Here is a 25,424-nt window from a genome sequence, read left to right as displayed (position 1 = left end):
CCACTGGTGACAGTGCTTAGTTTTTAAGGCCATATTCCAGAATCTCTGGATCTTGAAATGTTTTTATCAATCTTAAAACACATGCATAATTCTCATGTGTTTGAGAGCTTGCAAAGTTACCTGGCCATGCACGGTGTGTGTGTGTGACAGAAGCAGACAGAAAAACACTACATCACTACTGATTGACTGTTAGCTCACTTACCACTTCATACATACCACCAAGCGTATAAACACCTCCATTTTTTCAGTAGAGTTCACATTAGCTTAGAAGCAAGGTTTGACATTTTGTGGTATCAAAAATATGTAATCTTAATCTGGGCTTATCATTCCTGTTTGCTGAGATCTTTGTGGATTTTGATTCAGAGTCTTAAAATTTTAATATAATTAATAAAGACTAATTGTAATTTAGCTATTTATCAGCTCTCAAAGAATCTTATGCTGATATTGTGCTTACATGTAAAGAAATAATATTGTTAACAAAGGCTTGCAAAAACCTACCTGTTGTGCACCACGCTCATTACTGAGCGTCCGCAGTTCATCTGAATGGGCCACACAAATCTCATGCAATGCTGCTAAATCACGGCAAAGGTCAGTTCTAGAATGCTCTGTAGTGTCCGGAAGTTCAGGTACATTCTTTAAGGGAATCATAAAACTGCGTTTAGAAATACGACACTACTGTCTCTTCTGAAAAGATCCTAACTGGTACAGTAGATAAAATTTAATACATAATAATCTCTTAAAATTCAATTTGATAGATTTTATGACCTCAATATTCACACAAAAATCAGGTTTCATTTTCTTCAATCACAGGACAAAATACCGTGCACTATTACTGCTATTCTAAGCAAATGGTTTTTCTAATTTTTTTTTAATCTATGAAGTTTTTTTTTTTAAGAAAAAAAAAATCTGGAGGGTAAATAATGCAAGCATTAACTCTTTAATATGGATTAAAGGCAACCCAAACTTAAAATTCCTAGGCTCTTTCAGACTGACTTTCATGATTAAACTGGTATAATTTGTCCAAACTCATCAGCACATATAAGAGCTACATGACAAGTGTTAACGAGAACCGTTTAGGTCTATAATTATCTGTGGACTATGCCACAAACACATAACTAACATATAGAAATCAATGTTAATTATCTTCAGATAAGTTTCATAAAGTAACTTTGTGTCAATACAGTACTACCAGACTGAATACTGATTTTACTGTTTCAAGTTCCACTACTTTGTTAAAGCAGCTAAAGCAGCAGCAGACTGACATAGTGGTGAGGTGGGCAGCTAAGAAGATAACGAAAGACAAGACAGAAACTGAAAAATGACACAAGAAATCCAAAAGCCACAGTACTGTATTCTTGGTGAAAACTACTTATTGTAAGAATAAATGGTTATAATCAAATGAAATAATTTGTTTAGGAAGGTAGACAAAAATATGCAGCTTTTGAATTTTTTTTTTCCAATTCTGGATAGAGAAGCTTTTAGGTGTCAAAATACTTAAAAAAATTATATACATACCCCTAGTTCATCTAAAAACATGATCATGCGATGTTTATTACTTTTGATGAATGGATTGACACCTTCCATGTAAGGCTCCTAAAAATATAAAAATAAAAGTCTTACTATATGGATGAAAAGCATCTGATCTGTAACAAAAACCATACATATAGTAAAAATTCTTATAAGTCATATTATCAGTAGCAGAACATATTTGTAAGAATTTAATCATAAAATGACTATTTTCCTTCTAATATAAGCAAGCAGCTATTCTAAGGAATAGGGGTATATTTTTAATGAGCAAATTCTGGATGAAAAAAAATTAGCATACATAGCCTAGCAGAAACAAACTGTTTATATGTAGGTCATTCAAAAATAATTACTGAGAAAATAATTACTTGCCAAGTACCCAGAGGTTATTAGAATCTAGCAGAGAATATAATAAATTAAAATACAGTATGATAAGGACTGCAATAAAAAATTAGTACTCATAACCTGCCTCAATTCAGATACATTCAAAAGCTAAGTCAGGCTACAAACTGCTTCTTTCTAAAGTCTTAAACCTATTCTAAAACATGCTATGTTACAATAGGAAAAGTTTAGTATTAACACAAGCTCTTTTAAACTCAGTAAAGTGAGATAAGGACCTAGACATGAAAAATCATATAGTCTAAAAGTGATGAAATAAGGAGACACAAAGTGGTATGCCTATCAGATTGTCAAAAATAGAAGAGTAATAATAGCTGAGTTTTGGCAAGGCTGAGAGAAGCAAAAAGTCTTCTGACTTAGTAATTCTGCTCCAAAGTTCATTTAAAGAAATAACTGGACAAGTTTGAAAGGAAGTGTGTGTGTGTGTGTATAGATAGATACAGATATAAGGCACAGTGACAAACTGGAAGTCATCTAAGTATCCAGTAGAAGACTACTTAACATTTACATGATGGCATTAAATAAGGATTAAGAAAAATAATTACATATTTCCAGATACAACAAGAAGTTTAATAATGACAGAAGCAGGTGACATATTAATAGTCAATTGTCCTTAGTAGGATTACATATGGGTTGTTTAAAAACTCATCTAAATTTTAATATTACAGAGAATGTTTAGTACGTAATACACAACAAATCAACTGGGGTACATTTTAAAATATGGTAATTGATTTTTATATTTAAAAATGGAAGACTGATTATACTGGAAATTATACTGAAAAAAGTTTTCTATACTAGCTAAAACAGTGGTTTTAAAAATTCCATTATTAAAATTAAAATCTAAAAACATTAAATATGTGAACATACCAATAATATAATAAATTATGAAATATCCACTGTTGAAAATTTACTTATATTTTATGGTTTTGTCGTGTTGAGGTTTCACTCAAAAATGACATTTTAAAGTATCAAAATGTTTTTACCTTAGCTCCAAATTCCACAAGATTTGCTAAGTTCTGCACAGACTTAGCCACTAATGTCAGTGTTCTTGCAGCAATAGGAGATGGGGAATCTATAAGAGAATTGGGCACAGCTAATGACACCAACTCCAAAGGTACTTCCAGGTAAACCATTATAAATTTAGCACTTTAATATTTCTTTACAGTTAAAAATACTAACATTCTTCCATTCAGAATGCAATTTTTTTTTGGCAAGTGTATGACCTGTATGAAATCAAAAGAGCTTGATTTAAAGGGGGGAAACCAAACACACTTATTAGCACCTGTAGTTTGTGAAAAGGGTACTACAAGGCTCAGCAATTCCCAACTGGTTGATAGTATTATAAAATACCTCAAAACTTTATCACTAAAAAGACTGTCACTCCACATACCCTTTGGGGACAATTCACAAATTGTGTATTTCAACCCACCCGGGTTATCAATTTGCAATATGAACAGTTTCCTGCTCCCAGCCTCCAGTGAGTCAATTCACTTTAAAGCTCAATAACAAAAATAAAGTCTGGAATCTCTGCTTTATTTTGAGGAGAAAAACATATAATCAGGAAATACTGCCCTATATTGACAGTAGGATGTAAATGAAAAGTATTTGTCTATTAATTTTAAGCTCTGAAACGAAATTGTTTTATAGTAAAAGCCTACAGATAGCCTATCTGGCTGCCTGATTTTAGATTGTATTCTTTTTATCTTAAGCTGCTAAACAATAAATAATATTGCCTAGTGGTTCAGAGTCCAACATTCAGATAAACACATCTCTCCAAAAGAATTCTAAACCCTTAATTCTTTATAGACCCAAAGATTTAACCATTTTAGTAGCAACAGAAAGTATTTACAAAGATACAATGGCTATAAAGGTAAAATTTAAGATATCCCAAAAATGTTTAATACAGTTTTAAGCTTCAAATTATTAAGACAAAAATGCTTCAGATTCCTTCTGCTAATAATGGCTTATGATTACATTTATAGTCACAAATATCATTCTTATCCTTTATTTGAAAAGTCTACTACCAGTCCATAATGGGCATATGTAAAATGCAAAACCGAATCTGGTTTGTTGGAGTTTAAAATGCCAATTATCATTATGTAGTTCGTGACAAGAAATCTCTACCGGGAAATCTCAAACGGCTCCTTCATAAGTATTTGCAGAGTACAACTACAATTGCAGCTATAATTTTAAAATCCAACTTGTAATGGTAGTGACGAGAGTCTAGCATGAGCTAAAAGCACACAGAAAGCTCTTCTTCCCAACCTGAAAAAGCCAATACTGCAGACTGGAAAAAGTCCTAAGAGTCTGAGACATGGGTTTGGACAGGGCAGAAAATGGTATGTGTCTACTTATGCCATCTCAGGCTTCAGATAGTAGTGGAAAGAAAGGAAAAAAAGCAAAATGGAAAGAAAAGGTAAAACAGCAAAAACAAGTTGGGTGCTTTTTTATACCAAGTCTTAGAAGTAAATAATTTAAAGATCAGATTTAAAAGAAAAAATGAATAACCTCACTAAAGAGTATGAAACTTTTTTTACTTTCAAAATTTATTACCTGAGATGATATTAAACATCCGTGGATTCAGGATGGCAGGACAGATAAGTCGAAGAAAAACAAAACCACTGAATGGGAGGGAAATTTTGTTATTTTAGAAAACTACTATTATGTGTCACATTAAAATAATAAAAATTTTAATACCTGTAGAACCATGAACTTTGAACTAATGTAGGGCTGACCAAATATACAACTTTATGAAAATAAGCTATTTTAAAGAACGTACATATATATTTATATATATATATTCTGCTTCTTAAACATTCTCATTTAGAATTGTAGGTTTACTTTGGGAAAATTTAAGTTATATCTAAAATTCACTGTTTATTTCAGGCCAACAGTGCATTTTATACTTACTTTGAGGAAGGAGTGTCCTTAGGAACACTAGGAATTTCTAAAATATTATAGGAGTACAAGCAAGCCTTTTTAATAGATACATAGTTCTGTAAAGGTCTTAAAATTGACGTTCTCTCACTTCTCTTTCCTCTTTCTTAGAACAGTCTGTTATAAATCAAGTTCGTTATACTGACTTTGTTCACTTATTATTATGTAAAAATTAAGAATCCATTGTACTAGGGGAAAAGCGACTTCTTAATAAATGACAAAGTATACAAACATAATGTTGAAAAGCCTTTAAGGCAATGGAGGAAAAGACATTATGCATTCTAAAAGTCTAAAAAATTCTCAGATTACAAAATATTAATAGCAAAACAACACAGTAAAAACGCACATTTAACAACAGTTGTCAGATGATTTTACCTGCTAATCTTACTCTGGGAACAAAGTACAAAGTACATCTACAAGTGTATATAGCTATTGCTAGTCTGCCCCCTTCAGTTACTGGTATAGTCCTCATTTAGATAATATTTCTCTAATTTACTCTTAAAGAGGGATCCACACTCATAACTGACCTCTCACCTGCCCTTGGAAAGACACACATTATTTCCAAGTTGATAAAATTCTTTTTAGAAATTACTGACACAATCTCTTTTCTCTATTAGAGTGAATAACACTTCTCAGCATTCACCTCCCAACAATGTTGTTTGCTAATTTTGGGAAATCTTAGAAAAGGAATATGTTGATTCTCAGCACATTAAATCTTTAGATGTCTTTTAATTTATGAGGAAATTTGCATAAGTTTTACTTGAAAACATTTTGATATCTTTGCCTTTGAATCTGAAATATAACCTAACCACACTGAATTATAAAAGAATTTCAGTGTGCAAATCTACTTTCTGTGAATTCTTACAGGTAACTTTAAATATAAGAGGGATACTAGGTATCTACATGTATATTTAAAAGCTTAACTAGGGGCAGAAGTCACCACCTAGGCCATAAATGCCCCTTATTAAAATACCCTGTCATATCAAACTGCATAGCAGAATTTCCAGCTGTTTGCTTAACAAACATACTGAAACATATGCTTGTAATTCTTTTCTATTCTCTCATCTCTACTAAAGCCAAAAAATGTAAAATCGACAGTTCTTAGATATTTGTCATATCATTAGTAAGCAAGAGATTTTATCTGTAAAATGAGATCTCTCTACAAATATAGGTTGGGACAGGATTAATGCACATTTTCAAAACTAATTCTGTGATACTGGTGTCTTCAGTAGATGCCCAGTGGGTTTTTTTTTTTTTAATGGTCTGTAACATGATGGGCAGCATATATTCTATATGATAAATTTTATTATGATTAGACTGCTGAATTCTCTGATGCTTTTGCAGTAATTTTCCTACTGTCTTGAATAGGTTGTGGTGTGCTTAATAAAGCCTTTCAGATATTAAGGATATTAGATTGAGTCTTAGATCTTTTGCCTTTAGTTCTGCCTTAGCCACTAACTATATAACCTTAAGCAAATTCAGCATCTACAGATCTCCTTCCTCGTTGCAAAAGTTAAAATAATACCAAAGTCCTCCTATATAAGCTAAAAAATTCTATGACTTGACAGAGCAATTCTAATTACTCCACAACTAACACACTGAGAGAGCTTCTGAATATAGACTCTGGCAGGAGACGAGCACCAAGACACAGACTGTTACAAACCAATTAATCAATATCTGTATGGTTCAATTATTGCTTTTCCTAGAGACACATTGGAGAAAGCAATGGCAACCCACTCCAGTACTCTTGCCTGGAAAATCCCATGGACGGAGGAGCCTGGTGGGCTGCAGTCCATGGGGTCGCTAGAGTCGGACACAACTGAGCGACTTCACTTTCACTTTTCACTTTCATGCACTGGAGAAGGAAATGGCAACCCACTCCAGTGTTCTTGCCTAGAGAATCCCAGGGACGGGGAGCCTGGTGGGCTGCCGTCTATGGGGTCGCACAGTCGGACATGACTGAAGCGACTTAGCAGCAGCAGCAGAGACACATTAACTAATCTTGGTCTCCCCCCTCCCTCTTCTTCTACCTCTGTTTCTCTCTCGTCCTCTATGTATGTATACACATATATGGGCTTCCCTGGTGGCTCTGCAGTAAAGACTCTGCCTGCCAATGCAGGAGATTCAGGTTAGATCTTGGGCCAGGAAGATCCCGTGGAGAAGGAAATGGCAACCCACTCCAGTATTCTTGCCTGGAGAATCCCACGGAGAGGAGCCCAGCAGGCTATAGTCCATGGGTTTGCAAAAAAGTTGGACATGCCTCGGTGACTAAACAACAATACATATATGTGCATGAATGTATATGTGTGTGTATGAAGGGTACTATGTGACGTTAGCTACATATTTTTGTTGGTTATATAACTTTTAACCTCATTTTGTATGGTTGAAAAACAAACAAAAAAAAGACCTTCCCAAATAGTTAATTGACTATCATTGAATGTTCAGGTTTTTAGAAAATGCAAAATGGTAGCTAGCTAAGTATTTCATAGTAACTTCAAAAAAAACACACAGTAAGTTAAAGTTTAGGAGCTATCTGAATTTAGAAAATATTCAACAGGGCCTGACATAAAATTCAAACAAAAAAGGTCTTTAATTGTATACTATATACTGTTAGTCTTCACATTTCCACACTTACGCACTTGACTGTTGGTGCAGGCTATTAAAATGATTTAACAAATCAATTAATAAGCCTTACCTAACAACTCTTGTTCTCATGGTGGTATTTGTAGGCCACTTGTGCTGAACAGATTTCTGTAAACACCCATAAATATACCTCAGTGTCCTGCCAAAATAACACAATCATCTCAATACAGAAAGCAAATGAAAATACTGATCTTATTGCAGTCTAAAGCTTATGACGTTTTTAAATGCAACTAACCTTTTTCCCAAAAAAAGTACTCTGCTACAAGTAATGATATTTAGCAAAGGATAAGGGAAACTTAGGTTTTCGTCAATTCATTTAGCCAGCTCTTTATATCTACTATGGAGGAAACCCTACCATTTTCAGATTACTTCTATATTAATGAAAAGAATGAAAAGATACTAGAATGGAGGCAGATTTTAATGCAAGTTAACTTCTGCCTGAATAAGTGAATTCACCAACACTGGAAGCCACTAAGCAGATACCAAGTAATTACCTTGTGTACATAATTAGTAAGATATTCAACTATAGATGGGAGAGGTGCATACGTTTCATGATCTCAAATCTGAGACTATACGCTTCTATTCATTCCCCAAGTTACTAGATAAACCATACATACTGGCCTGTATAAAAACATGGTTTATTTTAATGCAAATATTTCACTTTGGTTTCTTCAAGTCACTTTTTCCTTAAACACAATTCATCATGTAAAGGTTAAAAACTCTACTTTTTCAAAGTACAACATCCGGATAGTGGAAAAGCTTACACATGTTTTTATAAATACAGATTTTAAAAAGGCAATATACAATTTCTTGTCAAATTAAAATTTCACCACTTACGGTGGAAGTATTTCTGAAGCCATGAATATTTTCTCCACAAGCTCTGAAAGTATGTTCAATAGGTGTGCTAAATTAGTGTTCACATCTTCATTTTTTTCTAACTTTGATGGACTTAACTAAGAGAAGGAATAAATCAATATAAATGCATCTTGACAATAATAAATGCAAATGAATCAAGGTAATCAAACAGTTGTTTGCAGAGTTCTCTATTTTTCCATTTTTCAATCTGTATTAGTCTTTTGGTGTTGGTAGTGGGACTAAATGGGAATTTCAAGTAGTTTACTCTATGGAACTCCTAATGGGCTTATTACTGTTTATTCCCAACTACTCAACTGAAGAGCAAGCAATGATTATTCAACAATTTTCAGTTGCCTTGGGGTTAATACTAATCAATAAAACTTTATTTTATTCATTTACCACATTTTACCATAGACTTTACAGGGACACAAAACTGTATTAGACTATTTTAAAGATAATATTCCCAACTAAAACACAAAAACCCTGTTTAAGTGGCCACATATTCATAGATATAGTGGAGTATTTTAATTGGGAAGAAAGATCACTATATATTATTATAAAACCTATCTTAATTCTAAATTTATGTGAGGAAAAAACTTATTAGAAAAGTTTTTATGAGCAAGACTTTTTAAAAGACTGATAAAATACCAGATGCCTCAGTGGCAGCATCATGAACTTTCCAGTAACTTTTGATATGTAAGAATTCTTGTCTAGAATCAATGGAGTAGATGTATCTATGGGAATCTAAATACCTTAGCCTGGATTCAACATCCAGAGACTTTCTGCAGACTTGCTGCATTTCTGTATCCTTTATACTTAGGCTAACTATGGTGTTAACCCAGGTCTGCAATACTATATTATCAATTTGTCCTCTTTAAGTTAATAAGTAAAAACTGACAACTTAGTGCAGAATTAACATCTTGACTGATCCCAGTATACATTATCAAAAGCAATTCTTTTATTCTGTATCAGACCTAAAAAATATTATCCTTCTATAGTTCCTCTACCTTCAAAATAAAATGATAAAATAGTCACATAAATGAGATTCTACTCTTTTTCTTAATGGTTTGTTACGAGTTTACATTCCCAACCCTGGGATCAAACCCAGGTCTCCTGCATTGCAGGCAGATTCTTTACCATCTGAGCCACCAGGGAAGCCTGAAGCCTTTAATAATCAATCCTAAAAGGATGTTTTTTATTTGCTTTTAAGGAGATAACCTCTACCGTTCCTACCACCCACCTCCCTGCCACCAAAAAAAAAAAAAAAACAACCCTAAGGACAAACCTAGATATTATTTAGAACTTACACAAGAGAACTCTCTTAACAAAAACTTGAATTTATGTTATGCACACTTTCTGAAAGTAGTATACACTTTATGAAAAAAGTACTTTCATGTATCTCTGGCACAATTTGAGGTTTTTAATCCCCAAATAAAGTACATCCTTTTGAAGTCTGTTTTACATAACATTTTTCCAATTGTATTACAAAAGGTATAACTGCTCTGATGAACAGTTTTAGACAGCTAATACATTTTCACCTATTAAAATATGCTCTTTGCTAAAATACAACATTACTCACCTCACAAGACTGCTTGCTTTCCATTATCCTTAAGATAGAGTCTTTTAAAGCGTGATGAACAAATTGTGTAGCAGTGGCTTTCATATACTGCTCCATCAAGGTGCTCGCAAGTGTTGTGGCTCGAAAGAGGGTAGTGGCTTCATCTACATAAATATTTAATATTACAAAATTATTTGTAAAGGATTGTACTATTGTGAATCAAATTGGAGATTAATTGAATTGTTTTCCTTAACCAATTATAGCCATTTAAGCACATTTATCTACATGCAGCATTACTAAATATAATGATGTCCTGTATTTCTATAAACTTAACTCTTCAAAAGACTTCTTTTACTTCCTAAGATCATAAACAGAAGGGATTCACACTGCCATGTTCATATGAACACACAAAGGCTTCAGACAGTTCTGTGACTTATCAGTAAGACTAGAGAGCCAAATAGTGACAAAACTAGGACCAGAATCCAGCCTTGCTTTCCACTGAGCCCACACTGGACACTATGAGTTGATTTCCAAACAAGCATATAACATAAAATCCCAGTAGAGATTAACTTAGTAGTCTAACATATAGCCATTAACAACTTTTAATAAAATTCTAAAAAACAAATATTGAAAGAAAAAAATCTCAGTATAAAATATGTTACTACCACTTTATATTTTTGTATTTTCTATGAGTAGGAGGAAATAGTTCTAGATTCTACAGTTTATTAATACCTGGGGAACCTAGAAGCAAGTACTGTGTGAGTCAAAGTGCTGGCTGGAAATGGGTTATTCTGACGTGTTTCCACGTGGTTACAAAGTACAATGTGTCCAGCTGCCTAGAAACTACCTATCTATATAGACGCTAGAAATAAAATGCAGCTGACACCCAACTTTTGTGCAGTGAATTTATAAGCAAAAAAAAACAAGAACATGGTAAGCATACCACACTGTTCTTAATAATCAGACACACTGTGAACCAATGATCTGGACATGGAAGTCACTTTCTTATTGCTTCTAATACTAATTTGCCATGATAGAAACCTGTATTAAATATAAGTAACCCCCTGCTTCCTATATTAGCCAGCGTAAGAATCTCAGCTGACACTCCGAATCTCAACTGACACTCCAACTAATTTTTTAATGAAGGAAAAACTGAGTAACTTCCTTTGTAAGATGATTTAATTATTTAATGTTTTAAGATAAAGTCCATATATACTTGATTATAAAAGAAAGCTGAGCGCCGAAGAATTGATGCTTTTGAACTGTGGTGTTGGAGAAGACTCTTGAGAGTCCCTTGGACTGCAAGGAGATCCAACCAGTCCATTTTGAAGAAGATAAGCCCTGGGATTGCTCTGGAAGGACTGATGCTGAAGCTGAAACTCCAGTACTTTGGCCACTTTTGCAAAGAACTGACTCATTGGAAAAGACCCTGATGCTGGAGGAGGAGAAGGGGACGACAGAGGATGAGATGGTTGGATGGCATCACCAACTCAATGGACATGAGTTTGGGTAAACTCTGGGAGTTGGCGATGGACAGGGAGGCCTGGCAGGCTGAAGTCCATGGGGTCGCAAGGAGTTGGACACGACTGAGTGACTGAACTGAATCATTAACCCAGTTTTTAAAAGTATCACACTAACACATCCATACTATACCTTCCATGCTTATTTCTCTGTCATTTAGTGTACATAACAACAATGATTCAAGCTTTTCATGAAGAAAAATCTTCAGTAGAATGCTAGCGAGTAGTGTTCGGTCCTGTCCACATACATGTGATAAAGCATAGACTACATGAAGTTCCTTTTGCAGTATAAGCTAAAAAAGACATGGAGAAAGCTTGTTGAAAGTATACAATATTGAGCATTCTCAGATTAACAGAAAATATGTTCTTCTATGGGCTTCCCAGGTGGCACCAGTGGTAAAGAACCCACCTGCCAATGCAGGAGACATGAGAGAGATGGGCTTGATGCATTCTCAATTTAGGAGTATGTTCTATTGAATACATGTACTAAAAACAGAATGAGATTGTAGCCTCTATATTCATAGACTTAATACCAATGTCATACTGCTGCACAGGTTTTCAATCTTCTCTGTCACTGTGCCACTAAACTATGAAATTATTATATTTAACTCAACGGACCTTTCATTAAAAGTTAACTATTTCTCTTAATGCTTTTAAAAATAAATAGTCTGGTAAATAACTTAAATACCTCCTTAAATTCGCTGTACTCTTCTTCTGGCATGATCTTTTCCATAGAATATCGTGCTCGGACACGCAGGGATCCTGGTTCAATACCTTTCAATGGTATATGGGAGCTGAGCAAAAACCATTCGTCTGTGGCATGCCCCTTCTGTAACCGGCTCAACTGGCAGCGCATAAATACTTTGACAGAAAAATATCAAATGATTACTGTCTCAAAAGATGACACTGTAATTAGTCCCACAAATTTTCCTAATGTTATATCTTCTCTATAGTGTTAAACACTTTTTGTGGTATTACTTAAAAGTCCTTTAATGAAAAGTGTTTAACACTATAGAGAAGATATAACATTAGGAAAATTTGTGGGACTAATTACAGTGTCATCTTTTGAGACAGTAATCATTTAAGTAATACCACAAATTTTAACACTTAATGCTTACTTCATTCATTTACTGAATGCCTACTATGTGCCAGACTCTCTGATAGGCAAGGATGTGGAATACAGACATGATTAATACATGGTCTCTGACATGCATGGAGATCACCGTGTAGCCAAGGAGGCAAGAAATCAATTATGGTACCCTGCAGTAAGTGCTATAAAGTTGTTAATGCTGATGAAGTACAGAGAAACAATTTGTAATTCAGCCCGTGAAGTTCTAAACATCCATTCCAAACAGATACCCGTTAAGCTGACTGTAACAGGATCTGGAGGTGTAACTAAGTAGAAAGGTAGAGAAAAAAAGGCAGTGTGCACACAGTCTGAACACAAGGTATGGCGGATGGTTTTAAAATCCATAGATAATTTAAGAGCAATAAGAAGGCTGGTGCAGCTGGAGAGAAGGATAGATTCAATATACAATATACAAGATAGATACAATATACAAGGATATAATATACAGAAGATTGGAGTATGTCAGGAAAGGTTCTGTATCATTACTAGGGGGTTAGATTTTATGTTAAAAATAATGGGAACCACTAAAAAATGTTAACCACTTAAAACAGTACAGAAGTTACAGAATATAGCAAAAAATCCAGGCTTTGATTCTGTTAACATGTATCACTTTTTTCTTCCTAAGCCTGATTTTTAAGAAGATATTTAAGGATTAATCTAATTCACTCTTGTGTGAATGGCTAAATCCCACTGTCACCTGTTTCCAAAATGGGCTGGGAAAAGCATGCTGCTGAGAACAAGGACTGGCACTAGAAGTGAACAGTGTTTTAAAGGAAAAATAGAGTGCTTTTTTTCATGTCCATGCAAAGGATAGGAGAGTAGGAGAAACCTAAAAAGTAGGAAGAAGGGGTAAGGAAGCATCACAGAAAGATGACCGCTGTCACTATTTTCTTTTTCTTGTTATTCATTGAGTGAGGAGGGTGAACAGACACTACTTTAAGGGTTTAAGATTAGAGTATATACAATTTAGCCATTTTGGTCTTTATTTTTTCTTTTTTGGACACATTCTTTCTCAACAACTAATATTTTCATACGTACAAAAAGCAATCTCAAGTTACACTACTTACATACCTTTATAATTTCCATTTTAGACTCTACTTCATTATGAATTTCCAAAGTATATAAAACATACTTTTTTACTTTAGAAATAAATTTCTGTATTAACTTACAGATATCAGGATCTTTGCTTTTCTTCGTTTTATTACTAAGAGTTATTTCAAATCTGTTGATGTCAGGAGGAAGATCACTAAAGAAGCATGTGGGGAGAAAAAGAATTAAGAAAATGTCCTGGCATCAAACTATCTAATTCCTTTGTCTCTAGTATCAAATAAGCTCCCTATTTATTTCTGCTACTTAACCCAGTTCATAGTGGTCGATTTAAAACTAGATTCAAAACAGGTTTATCATTTGGTATACAAGAATACAGACAAATTACACTTTGCCTACCATCTTTAACTTCCCCAAGTACACTGTGGAAACCCTCATAAATATTTTGTATGCGTATGTTAGTAGATGCTTTTGGATTTGTCACTGAATAACTAGGTGAAAAACCATGGACATAGCACTTTACTAACAAAAGTAAACAGATAAGATAGAAAACAAATATAGGTACTATTAAAATGCCTGAGCCTGGCACCTTGTTCTGACTGGTTTAGATACAGAGTTAAAAGGAAAAAAAAAAAAGAAAGAAAATGCATTATGGGATAAGAAAATCATCTAATGTAACAAGAAAATAAGACTTACTCAAAGACAAACTCTTCTGACCATACAGGGTTTTGCCCTTCCCTTGCATGAGTTTTTGCTACCTGGACGCTATTCAGGTAGATGTTACAATATGGATTAGTAAAATGCTTTACTGGGAGTTTATGGGCTTCTTCAATATGTAAAATAAGACTGCTGACCTAAAGAAAACACAAAAAGTATTACCCCAGATTTCAAGAATTACACATTAGGTTTCAAAGGCAATTATAAAAACCCAAAGTAGTGACTTATCCCCCTCTTTTTCAGGAAACATGACTTTCAGTTATGTTTTCCTTTTTAAGTGACATAGAATATGACATTCAAGCATTCAGCAAATTCTCACTTAAAAAATAAATATAATTGTATTTTACAAGTTATTATTCCAATTACAGTCCGACAAAAATAACGAAATATACCTTTTTTACTATAAAACCATGATTCACAGGAAATAAAGTTGAGAAGAGGATTCTTTATTAATTTAAGTAAATAACTGTCACCACCCAAAGCAAAATCTAACATACTATATAATGCTCCTCTGGAAGATTTTATTTCTATATAGAGTTCCACAGCTAGAAAATATTTTAAAAATACTGATTCTACCTTCTCATTTTACAGAAAAGGATACAGATCCAAAGAAGCCGTTTTTCAGTTTTGATGCCAAAATTTAGATTCTGATTCCAAAATTCTAGTATTGGGTTCTCTTTCCCTCTTGCCACCTGCTATTTGTATGGACTTGCACAAGTCAATTTCTATGGGCCTCTGCTTCCTCAGATGCAAACTTAGGATAAAGTCTACACTGCAAATTGTTGTAAAGATTAGAAATGATATGTATAAAAGCACAAGTGGAAAAAAGCTGGCACATGTATGTCCCTAGGGAGATTATCAGACTTCTGGCTACAGGGAACGTTAAATTTAGAGTCATCTAAAAATAACCATTCATCCACTTCTTGGTTAAATTCACCTAGCTTACTGGAAATTCTCATAAGTATTAATAAAACAAGAGTTACTTTAGTCAATAAATACGGTACTATGCTTTCCTCAAAATTCCAAGAATGCTAAAATTTACTTAACTTTTTTTCAATTATCTGGGGATAACTAGAAGAAAAAAGCAAAGAAATGGAGGGTATACAGTTGACTTTACATACCTAGAAAAAAAAGAGAAAGCCTAGCTTTACTCTGCATAAATGAACATGCAGGACAGTCATGCTAAGGTTTCAAAAAAGATAGGATACTACCTGTAAGTTACGTAATAGGTTTCAAAAGCAATTACTATAAAAAACACTCGAGTTACCAGGATTCGTACTGTCAGATGGTTTTTTCCATGAGCACTTTTAGTTCTTTTTTGACACCGGCCAAGTAATTTTTTGAAGAAAAGAATAATAGTGCCAAGCAGAATACTTTCTGTTGTCGCTGACTTGGTACTGGAACTTTAGGTAGAAGAAAAAAGGCCCTGGTATGTAGTCAACAGATGGCATTAGGGACTAAGTACCCTATACAAGGCAGTGAAGTCTGCCTGCAAAGAAGGAGATGCGGGTTCAATCCCTGGGTCAGAAAGATCTCCTGGAGAAGAAAATGGCAACCACTCCAATATTCCTGCCTGGGAAATCTCATGGACAGAGAAGCCCAGTGGGCTACAGTCCATGGAGTCATAAGAGTCAGATACAACTCAGCAACTAAACAACAACCCAGCAAGGATATAAGAATATTCTTCTTCATAAAGAAATAACTATTTCTCCTGCTGCTGAAGTCAAGTGGGAGCATAGCTTTAAAATGCCTGAAAAAGATTAACCTCTCTTAAGAAATCTAAAGTATTTGAAATGTTGCCCAAAATAGTTCAAAGAAATAAAGAGCAAAGTGATAAAGCAGAAAACAATCACAAATCTGTAACAATCACAAATCAAAGAAAATAAAATTTCACCTGACGCAGGCGTTTATTAGATGTCCCTGGACTACTTTTCCTTAAGTTGCAAAATGCCTGCAGACCTTTCATCCAGTCCTACGAAAAAGAGTAACAGCATTTCAAAGAAATATTCTATATAACAGTTTATGCAGTTTCCAGTCATCAATTTGGGTTCTTCCTCAAAATTCAATAGTTCTTTTCTTCTCTATACTCAAGAGTATCCTGCACTTTAAATATATCTGTGCTCCAACAAAGTAAAATAGTGACCAAAACAGTTGTAATAATTTCTGCAAAATATTGATTGTATTATTGCAGAATCTCTAAACTAATCCTAAGTGTCAATGAGTGATTGTTTATTAGCCAAAAAATAAATATACATGTAGTTAAGCAGTTAAACTTGAGGCACCCTAAGGCAGAATTTAACTTGATATACTTTGTGAAAGGAACGCTGACTGTAAAACCAACTGATAATGTGATGACTGATTTGATGACTAGTTTTCTAATTACCTTAGACCATGAAACATATAAGGGGATCTGGGTGATTTATAAGCCTTTCAAATATTAATGTTAGATATAAAATATTGCAGCCTAATATTAAAACTAAGTTGCAGATATATTCTCAAATGTTTAATACCCTACCACACTGGAGAAAGGAGAGAATAATTTTAGGTTTATAAATTATAACCATGTTTGGCATACATGTTTCTAGTAAGCTCTGTACTATTGCTTCACTCAATTATGTCTTCAGTGTGTTGGCTACTTCAATGAATCTGAATTCTGTCAATGTTTAGAGTACGTCTTTTAATGGGCAAATTTAAGACTAAATCAATTATCATAGCTTTTATAAAGAGAAGACAATAACCAGAGATCCTACAGGTCACCAAAGTAACAAAAATTTGGAATACCAGTGGCATATTTGGACTTTAAGGTATATGAAAACACGAAATATGTAAAGAGTACAGATAAATAAGAAAATGTTGTATATATACATTATGTGAGACACCCAAAACATACTGAAATGTCATCAAGCTGTGTAACACATCTTTAGAAAGAGAGAATATGATAAAATAACTGAAAGACAGGATACTCAAATTTAAGTTTCGTTCCTAACTCAATTTCTAATGATTAAAAAAAATGCCAAAGTTACCCAAATATTATGAGCCCTATTTTTGCAAATTAGGTATAAATACCCATCCTCAAACAGTAAAGAATCTGCCTGCAATGCAGGAGACCCGGGTTTGATCCCTGGATTTGGAAGATCCCCTGGAGAAGGTAATGAATACTCACCCCAGTATTGTTCCTGGAGAATCCCATGGACAGAGGGGCCTGGTGGGCTACAGTCCATGGAGTCACAAAGAGTCAGACTAATACTTTCACTTTTTTCACCCATGAAACAAGTTTTTATGTGTATTACAAGCTAACAATGAGTATTCAATTGTGATATTTTTTCCATGACATGAAAAATGATATGCAATTATGAGCCATAAAACACAATGGCTCATTCATCAAGTTTATTCTACAGCCAAACATATCTTCATAATTTATGAATCAGGACCCAAGCCAGGATCCAGAGTTTTAAGAGCATCTGTCTCATATCCAGAATTGGCAAATTATCTTCTTTTTTCAATAAAGTCACGTTCTTTCACCTCTAAACTACTTTCAGGTTCCTTCCACAGAGTATCAGCAGAAGAAAATACAGCCATATATCTACAAAATACCACTGAACACCCCAGAAATACTGTGGTTCAGAGAAATCAATGTATTTTTAAAAGGAGATCTTTAAAAACATTTCTTCACATTACTTAAAATTTAATAAAAGTTTTAATAAAGGCACTGCACCTGGATCAATGGCTAATACTGAAAGAAAACATATCTAGACTTAGAAGAAAAATAGAAAAATTCCTCAAATTTTTCCTTGTGATAACTGAATTTCTATTTTTAGATACAGAGTTCAACCAGTGAAGAATAGCCAACGCTTATTAGCAAAACTAACTGACTTACCTTTTTGAGTATACTGAGAATATCTACAAATCCCTTATGATTATACAGAAGTGAGAAATAGATATAAGGGCCTAAATCTGTTAGATAGAGTGCCTGATGAGCTATGGAATGAGGTTCGTGACATTGTACAGGAGACAGGGTTCAAGACCATTCCCATAGAAAAGAAATGCAAAAAAGCAAAATGGCTGTCTAGGGAGGCCTTACAAATAGCTGTGAAAGGAAGAGAAGCGAAAAGCAAAGGAGAAAAGGAAAGATATAAACATCTGAATGCAGAGTTCCAAAGAATAGCAAGAAGAGATAAGAAAGCCTTCTTCAGCGATCAGTGCAAAGAAATAGAGGAAAACAACAGAATGGGAAAGACTAGAGATCTCTTCAAGAAAATCAGAGATACCAAAGGAACATTTCATGCAAAGATGGGCTCAATAAAGGACAGAAATGGTAGGGACCTAACAGAAGCAGAAGATATTAAGAAGAGGTGGCAAGAATACACAGAAGAACTGTACAAAAAAGATCTTCATGACCCAGATAATCACGAGGGTGTGATCACTGACCTAGAGCCAGACATCATGGAATGTGAAGTCAACTGGGCTTTGAAAGCATCACTACAAACAAAGCTAGTGGAGGTGATAGAATTCCAGTTGAGCTATTTCAAATCCTGAAAGATGATGCTGTGAAAGTGCTGCACTCAATATGCCAGCAAATTTGGAAAACTCAGCAGTGGCCACAGGACTGGAAAAGGTCAGTTTTCATTCCAGTCCCAAAGAAAGGCAATGCCAAAGAATGCTCAAACTACCGCACAATTGCACTCATCTCACATGCTAGTAAAGTAATGCTTAAAATTCTCCAAGCCAGGCTTCAGCAATATGTGAACCAGGAACTTCCTGATGTTCAAGCTGGTTTTAGAAAAGGCAGAGGAACCAGAGATCAAATTTCCAACATCCGCTGGATCATGGAAAAAGCAAGAGAGTTCCAGAAAAACATCTATTTCTGCTTTATTGACTATGCCAAAGCCTTTGACTGTGGATCACAATAAACTTTGGAAAATTCTGAAAGAGATGGGAATACCAGACGACCTGATCTGCCTCTTGAGAAATTTGTATGCAGGTCAGGAAGCAACAGTTAGAACTGGACATGGAACAACAGACTGGTTCCAAATAGGAAAAGCAGTACGTCATGGCTGTATATTGTCACCCTGCTTATTTAACTTATATGCAGAGAACATCATGAGAAACGCTGGACTGGAAGAAACACAAGCTGGAATCAAGATTGCTGGGAGAAATATCAATAACCTCAGATATGCAGATGACACCACCCTTATGGCAAAAAGTGAAGAGGAACTAAAAGCCTCTTGATGAAGGTGAAAGTGGAGAGTGAAAAAGTTGGTTTAAAGCTCAACATTCAGAAAACGAAGATCATGGCATCTGGTCCCACCACTTCATGGGAAATAGATGGGGAAACAGTAGAAACAATGACAGACTTTATTTTTCTGGGCTCCAAAATCACTGCAGATGGTGACCGCAGCCATGAAATTAAAAGACGCTTACTCCTTGGAAGGAAAGTTATGACCAATCTAGATAGCATATTGAAAAGCAGAGACATTACTTTGCCAACAAAGGTCTGTCTAGTCAAGGCTATGGTTTTTCCTGTGGTCATGTATGGATGTGAGAGTTGGACTGTGAAGAAGGCTGAGCACCAAAGAATTGATGCTTTTGAACTGTGGTGTTGGAGAAGACTCTTGAGAGTCCCTTGGACTGCAAGGAGATCCAACCAGTCCATTCTGAAGGAGATCAGCCCTGGGGTTTCTTTGGAAGGAATGATGCTAAAGCTGAGACTCCAGTACTTTGGCCACCTCATGCGAAGAGTTGACTCATTGGAAAAGACTCTGATGCTGGGAGGGATTGGGGGCGGGAGGAGAAGGGGACGACAGAGGATGAGATGGCTGGATGGCATCACTGACTCGATGGACATGAGTCTGAGTGAACTCCGGGAGTTGGTGATGGACAGGGAGGCCTGGCGTGCTGCAAATCATGGGGTTGCAAAGAGTTGGACACGACTGAGCGACTGATCTGATCTGATCTGATCTACAACCTTTCTTCAGAGAAGATTTTAAATGAGCATTCTCAGTTGAGCCGAACATCATAAGAGTATTTTAAGGTCAATTTAGAATGGAATTTTACCGATAACCCTTCACTGTGTTTTGGGGGTTTTTTTTTTTTTTTTGCATTTCTTTCAAAAATTTTTTTACACATGCAAGTTCTTATTGCTTAAATTAAAAGATGATTAGATTTCAGACATCTTTTTTTATCACCGTAAGTACAATAGTTTTCTATTCTAGTTAAGAAAATATGGACTGACTAAAGGTTTATAGTGGTTGAAAAAACATTTAACTTACCTCTGCCTGTTCTGGAGTTTCTCCTGCAAAGTAGAAGATGTAATGTTCTTCACTAAAGTGCTGAACCACTATCTGGAAACAGTTTGGCCTTTAAAATACAAACAAAAAGTTATTAGGAAGTTCAACAAAATGTACTGATTACAGCACTTATACCAACTTTAGAAAAAAAAATCAATATACTTATATAATTTATACAAAATTAACAATTCATTTAGAGAAATAATCCACTGTACTAGATTACTAAAAAGAATATGTCAGCTGCATATACTTTAGAAAGCTTTCTGTCTGTAGTACTGAAATCTATCAAAGTTTAACATTTCAAAGTACTATGTAAATTATTTTAAAATAGAAAAGTTACAAGAAAATTTAAAAGTTAAAACAAAATTGAAGCAGAAGTGCTAGAATTGCATATAGCTAATCTAAAGACTTTAAAACAAATAAAATATGTTACTAAACTTGCAGCTTAAGGATGATATATAATACACATTTCTATGTACTGAGGAAAGACTAGACATTTGGGTTCTTTAGACCCAAAATGTTCTTAATGGCTATCTCTCAGTGGATTATGGGTGATTTTAATTTTCTTCTTTATAACTTAAAAATTTTTTAACAACTGGCCACTTTTCATCTTTTAAAATGGAAATGTCAACAAGCGTATTTTGAGGATCAGATGACCTAATAGTAGTGTACACTAAATATTAGTTCTGTTCTTCCTATAAGTATGTACTGTACTACATATGATTTACTTGACGAGTAAATACAATATTAGTAGTTTACATATTTTTTGAAGATGTGTTGTTTTTCCAATTAGATTTGAAAGTTTAAAAGGGCCTTCAAACTTTTGTAATTTAATAAGTGTTATTTGTATTTCTTGCTTTAACCAAAGAAATATCTTAGACCTTGGTGTTAGAAGGTCATAGCAAAATACACCAAGTACAAGCTTAACATATGGATTAAAGATAAAAAACCATGTCTTCAATGCTTTAAGAATACCATAGAACAGTGGAATATGTCAGCTGAAAACTTCTGACTCTGAAAGTGGTTTGTACCAGACTAACCCTCCTGGATGGATAAAATATAAACCAAACAAAACACAACTGTATGAAGTCACTGGAGAACAATGAGGTGGCTAAGACTTGAGGGACCAAGATATAACGAGGTGAGACTGACATTCTCCACAGCCGTTCTTTTCAAGGTGTTTGCCAAATCCTAAACTGCTTAGGGCAGGAAGCTGAGGCAATAAGCAGAAAGCATCTAAGAGGCTAAAAAGCTAACCAAGCACATTCAGAGTTTCACAAGTGTTGGGAGAGACAAATGAGTTCAGGGCCTTTAGATGAGCTGGCTTTCTGTTGAGACACCTGAAGGGCTATGCCTTCAGAAGTAAGAGCAAATCAGAGATAAAACAGCCTTCACCAATACTCGCAGTTGCTTCCTAGGCAGATCAATATGAACTACCCCTACTCTAACTTATCTGGCAGAAGAACAGTCCTCTCTGGAGGCAATAACATTATGTATAGCTTCTACAGTTTGTCACATACTATGTCCACTATTTAGTTAAACATAAGTTGACATTACAGGATCAAATGACTGAAAAGCTGAAAGAAAAACAGATGAGAAAGATCTACATATAATACAGATGTTGAGGACAGATACAACTTTCAAATATTTTTAATAGTAATTAAAATTCTTTGAAAAAGATAAAAAAAAGAATTTTGTTAGATAACTAGAAATATAAAGGATGACTCAAGTGGAAATTATAAAGTGGCAAATGTAATAAATAAAATTAAGACCTTAACAAATGCATTTAACTACAGAAGAATAGTGAACTGAAAGACAAATCAGAAGAAAATATCTAACCTGAGGCACAGAAAGGAAAAAAACATTATGAAAAACATAGAGGAAACTGTTTAACAGACACATGGGATGTAGTGGAAGGTTGATAACATGCAATGTGAATTCCAGAAGAGTCAAGTGAGAGTGGCAGCTGGGCTGTTTAAACAGACACTAACGGAGAATTGTTCAAAACCGACAGGAGACATCAGGTCTTAAGAATAAAGAAGCTTTGCAAACACGATAAATTTTTTAAAATATTTTTTTAAAGTAGGCACATATTGATTTAACCTTTGAAAATCTAAGAATAAGGAAAGATCTCAAAGCTTCCAGAGAAAGATGACATAAGTATACACCTTGAAGGAAAAAAAAAAAAATCTATAGTCTCCAAAAGAGAAACAATCAGAATGACAAAATGTTGGAGACTCTTTACAAGGCTGAAAGAAAATAATCACCAAACCTAAAATGTAATATCCATCAAAAACATCCTTCTTAAACAGATAAAACAATAAATACTGCCACAGTAAAAGATTCAGCCTAAGAAAAGATAAAGGTGCAAAACTCCCATGTAAATATTCAGTACAGCAATAACTCTGTATGACTGAAATGTCTTTCAACTTGTGCTTCTGAAACAGTTAATATTTAAAGTAAAGCAGTATTAAAAGTCAGAAGTTTAATATAAAGAAACAATATTAGAGACATCTCAATAATACTGAAAAAACCTGGAAAAATTGCACAGCTACACAACTAAAGCACTGGAGAAAACAGCTGAACAGCAGGGCTGACCAGCATTCCTACACCACAGGCTGGGTGAGCATTGCAGTCATCTCTACTGCTGTAGGCTGCCATGAACTTTCACATTAGACTCCACCCAGATGCTCAAGGTAAGTCAGTATACGGGGCTCTACACTTACACAAAGCAAGAAATATACAATGACTTTATCTATTTGATAACACAACAAATAGTGTATTCTCAGTATTTTCAGTAGTTACTGGAGGAAATGTTCACTGCTCCTTTCTCTGGCACTGTTTGCCACCCTTGCTCTCATGAAGGAAGTGGCTCTGTGACAAAAACCCAGTACACACAAAGCAAGGCAGAGCAGCAAGACTGAGAGGAAGCCAGAGGTCTGACCTGCTACATCTGAAGGCCACGTTTCCCAGATTGTTAAGTGAGGGGAAAAAATCTTAACTCCTATCTTACCCAGATTTGTCTTTTTTTTGTTTTTTGGACAGCTGTCTTCGAGAGATATTAAGAAGTGTTTGGGGCTGGGTATCAAGCAAGAGTATCAAGGTTAAATGAATTCATCAAATACTTCATAGTATTTTATGATGATTCACATAGTATTTCATGATGATTCATAGTATTTCATGTTGATTCACTCTTGATGATTCACAATACAAACATGGGCTACAACTTCAGAATGTCCCGCTGTCTGGAAAATTATTTGTTCAATTCAGCATCTCCCAAACCTATTCAATCACTTAAAAGAGGCACTGTTAAATTTCAAATAATACTAATGTGATCTCCTAAACACAATTTGGAAAAAATGACAAGCTTGTACACTCTACAGGTATTTCTCTTGAAGCTTTCCCAACTTAAATAGGAAAAACTGAAGTTGCCTAGTAGAAATGCCATCCTGCAGCAGAAAATAGATTGTTAAAAATTTGTTGTAATTATCTGTGTTTCCTTCATCATGCCTGTGTGCCTTACTCAGTCACCCAGTCATGTCCAACTGTTTGCCATCCCCATGGGTTGTTCGCCCACCAGGCTCCCCCGTCCATGGGATTTTCAGGCAAGAATACTGGAGTAGATTGCCATTTCCTTCTCCAGGGGATCTTCCTGACCTAGGAAGCAAACCAGCGTATCTTGTGTCTCCTGCATTGAGAGACAGACTCTTTACCACTGGTGCCACCTGAGAAGCCCCCATAGCAATACGTAATAAAATTGCTAAGTATACCCAAAAACACTAGAATGGATTCATAACAGATAGTCCATCTTTTAAGTGGTCAAATAGGTTTATTAATAATACTGATGGTGAAAGGTAAAGAAAGGCCCTTGTTACAAAAATCTAGATGGAATTAAGTGCTGAATTTGCCTTGTGATGTTCAGGATTTACTTCTATTTATTTTCTTAAAAACTGTGACTTTAATGTAAGAAAAAAAGTTTTAATTTCAAACCTGAAATACTCTCTCCTCTTTTCTATTGAAATAATTGTTTTTATACTACAGTTGTCTCTCAACATCAGCTTTCTTAGGAATCAAGTTAATATAGTACAACTGAGTGATCTAGTACTATCAGATGCATTGAGTTAACCAAGAATGATAAAATAGGAGAAAGGCGACAAGAATCAAAGTCATTCAAAAGACTGGCAGTAAGTGCAGGGAAGCACACTGCATATACAAGAGATCCATAGATTTCTATGTGATATAGTGGAAGTAGAATTTTACGCATAAGTTAGTCTAAAAGAGAAAAACAAAAATTATCCTAGAAAGTAAACATGACATTTTCAGATGATTTTCAGGCTCTCAAAATTGGTTTGCTATGCTTTGAAATGATCTGAACATACTAGTTTATTATTAAAACAATTCCAAAAATATATAGGAAACCAATTTCTTACCTGCCAAAGAGACTATCATGAACAACATAGACAGAACACACGCTGAGATCTATTAATCCTTTTGGTTTTGTAGCTCGTTTTTCACTTTCAAAATAAATAAGTTGGGCATCACTGCCCTCTAAGATAAAATATAAATTTTTCCACCTTTTTCCCTTTCCTGTTAAAAAAAAAAACAAATTGTCCTCCCTTAGCCAAATAATGAACTATAAAATCACCGATAGTAAAATCATACAAATGATCATTGCTTAAAAAAAGTCAAATATATTTCATATTTCAATTTTTATTCCCAAAGCTTCAATAATACCAATCCTTATAAAATGAGAAAAATGTAATCTATCTGTAGAAAAATATTTTGTTATATTCCTTGTTTTAATGAAT

General features: G+C 34.6%; 1 protein-coding gene across 3 annotated transcripts in view; it reads right to left on the bottom strand.

The window, feature by feature from the left end:
• The window catches only part of RASA1 (RAS p21 protein activator 1), a 114,217-nt gene that overhangs the window by 5,936 nt on the left and 82,857 nt on the right, over positions 1-25,424 (bottom strand). For all 3 annotated transcript variants that reach the window (XM_061424347.1, XM_061424345.1, XM_061424348.1), the window contains exons 11-24: positions 25,047-25,203; positions 20,599-20,686; positions 16,224-16,301; positions 14,309-14,466; positions 13,735-13,811; positions 12,125-12,297; positions 11,570-11,729; positions 9,938-10,080; positions 8,341-8,456; positions 7,556-7,642; positions 4,477-4,544; positions 2,907-2,995; positions 1,516-1,593; positions 499-633 (exon numbers count right to left, since the gene is read on the bottom strand). In XM_061424347.1, coding sequence (XP_061280331.1) covers positions 499-633; positions 1,516-1,593; positions 2,907-2,995; positions 4,477-4,544; positions 7,556-7,642; positions 8,341-8,456; positions 9,938-10,080; positions 11,570-11,729; positions 12,125-12,297; positions 13,735-13,811; positions 14,309-14,466; positions 16,224-16,301; positions 20,599-20,686; positions 25,047-25,203 — 1,607 coding nt within the window. The remainder of the gene's footprint in view (positions 1-498; positions 634-1,515; positions 1,594-2,906; positions 2,996-4,476; positions 4,545-7,555; positions 7,643-8,340; positions 8,457-9,937; positions 10,081-11,569; positions 11,730-12,124; positions 12,298-13,734; positions 13,812-14,308; positions 14,467-16,223; positions 16,302-20,598; positions 20,687-25,046; positions 25,204-25,424) is intronic.

This window comes from Bos javanicus, chromosome 7, assembly GCF_032452875.1.
Source record: "Bos javanicus breed banteng chromosome 7, ARS-OSU_banteng_1.0, whole genome shotgun sequence".
Classification (NCBI taxonomy): Eukaryota; Metazoa; Chordata; class Mammalia; order Artiodactyla; family Bovidae; genus Bos; species Bos javanicus.
The sequence above is the reverse complement of the archived record's forward strand: the minus strand, read 5'-3'. Positions and strand labels throughout refer to the sequence as shown.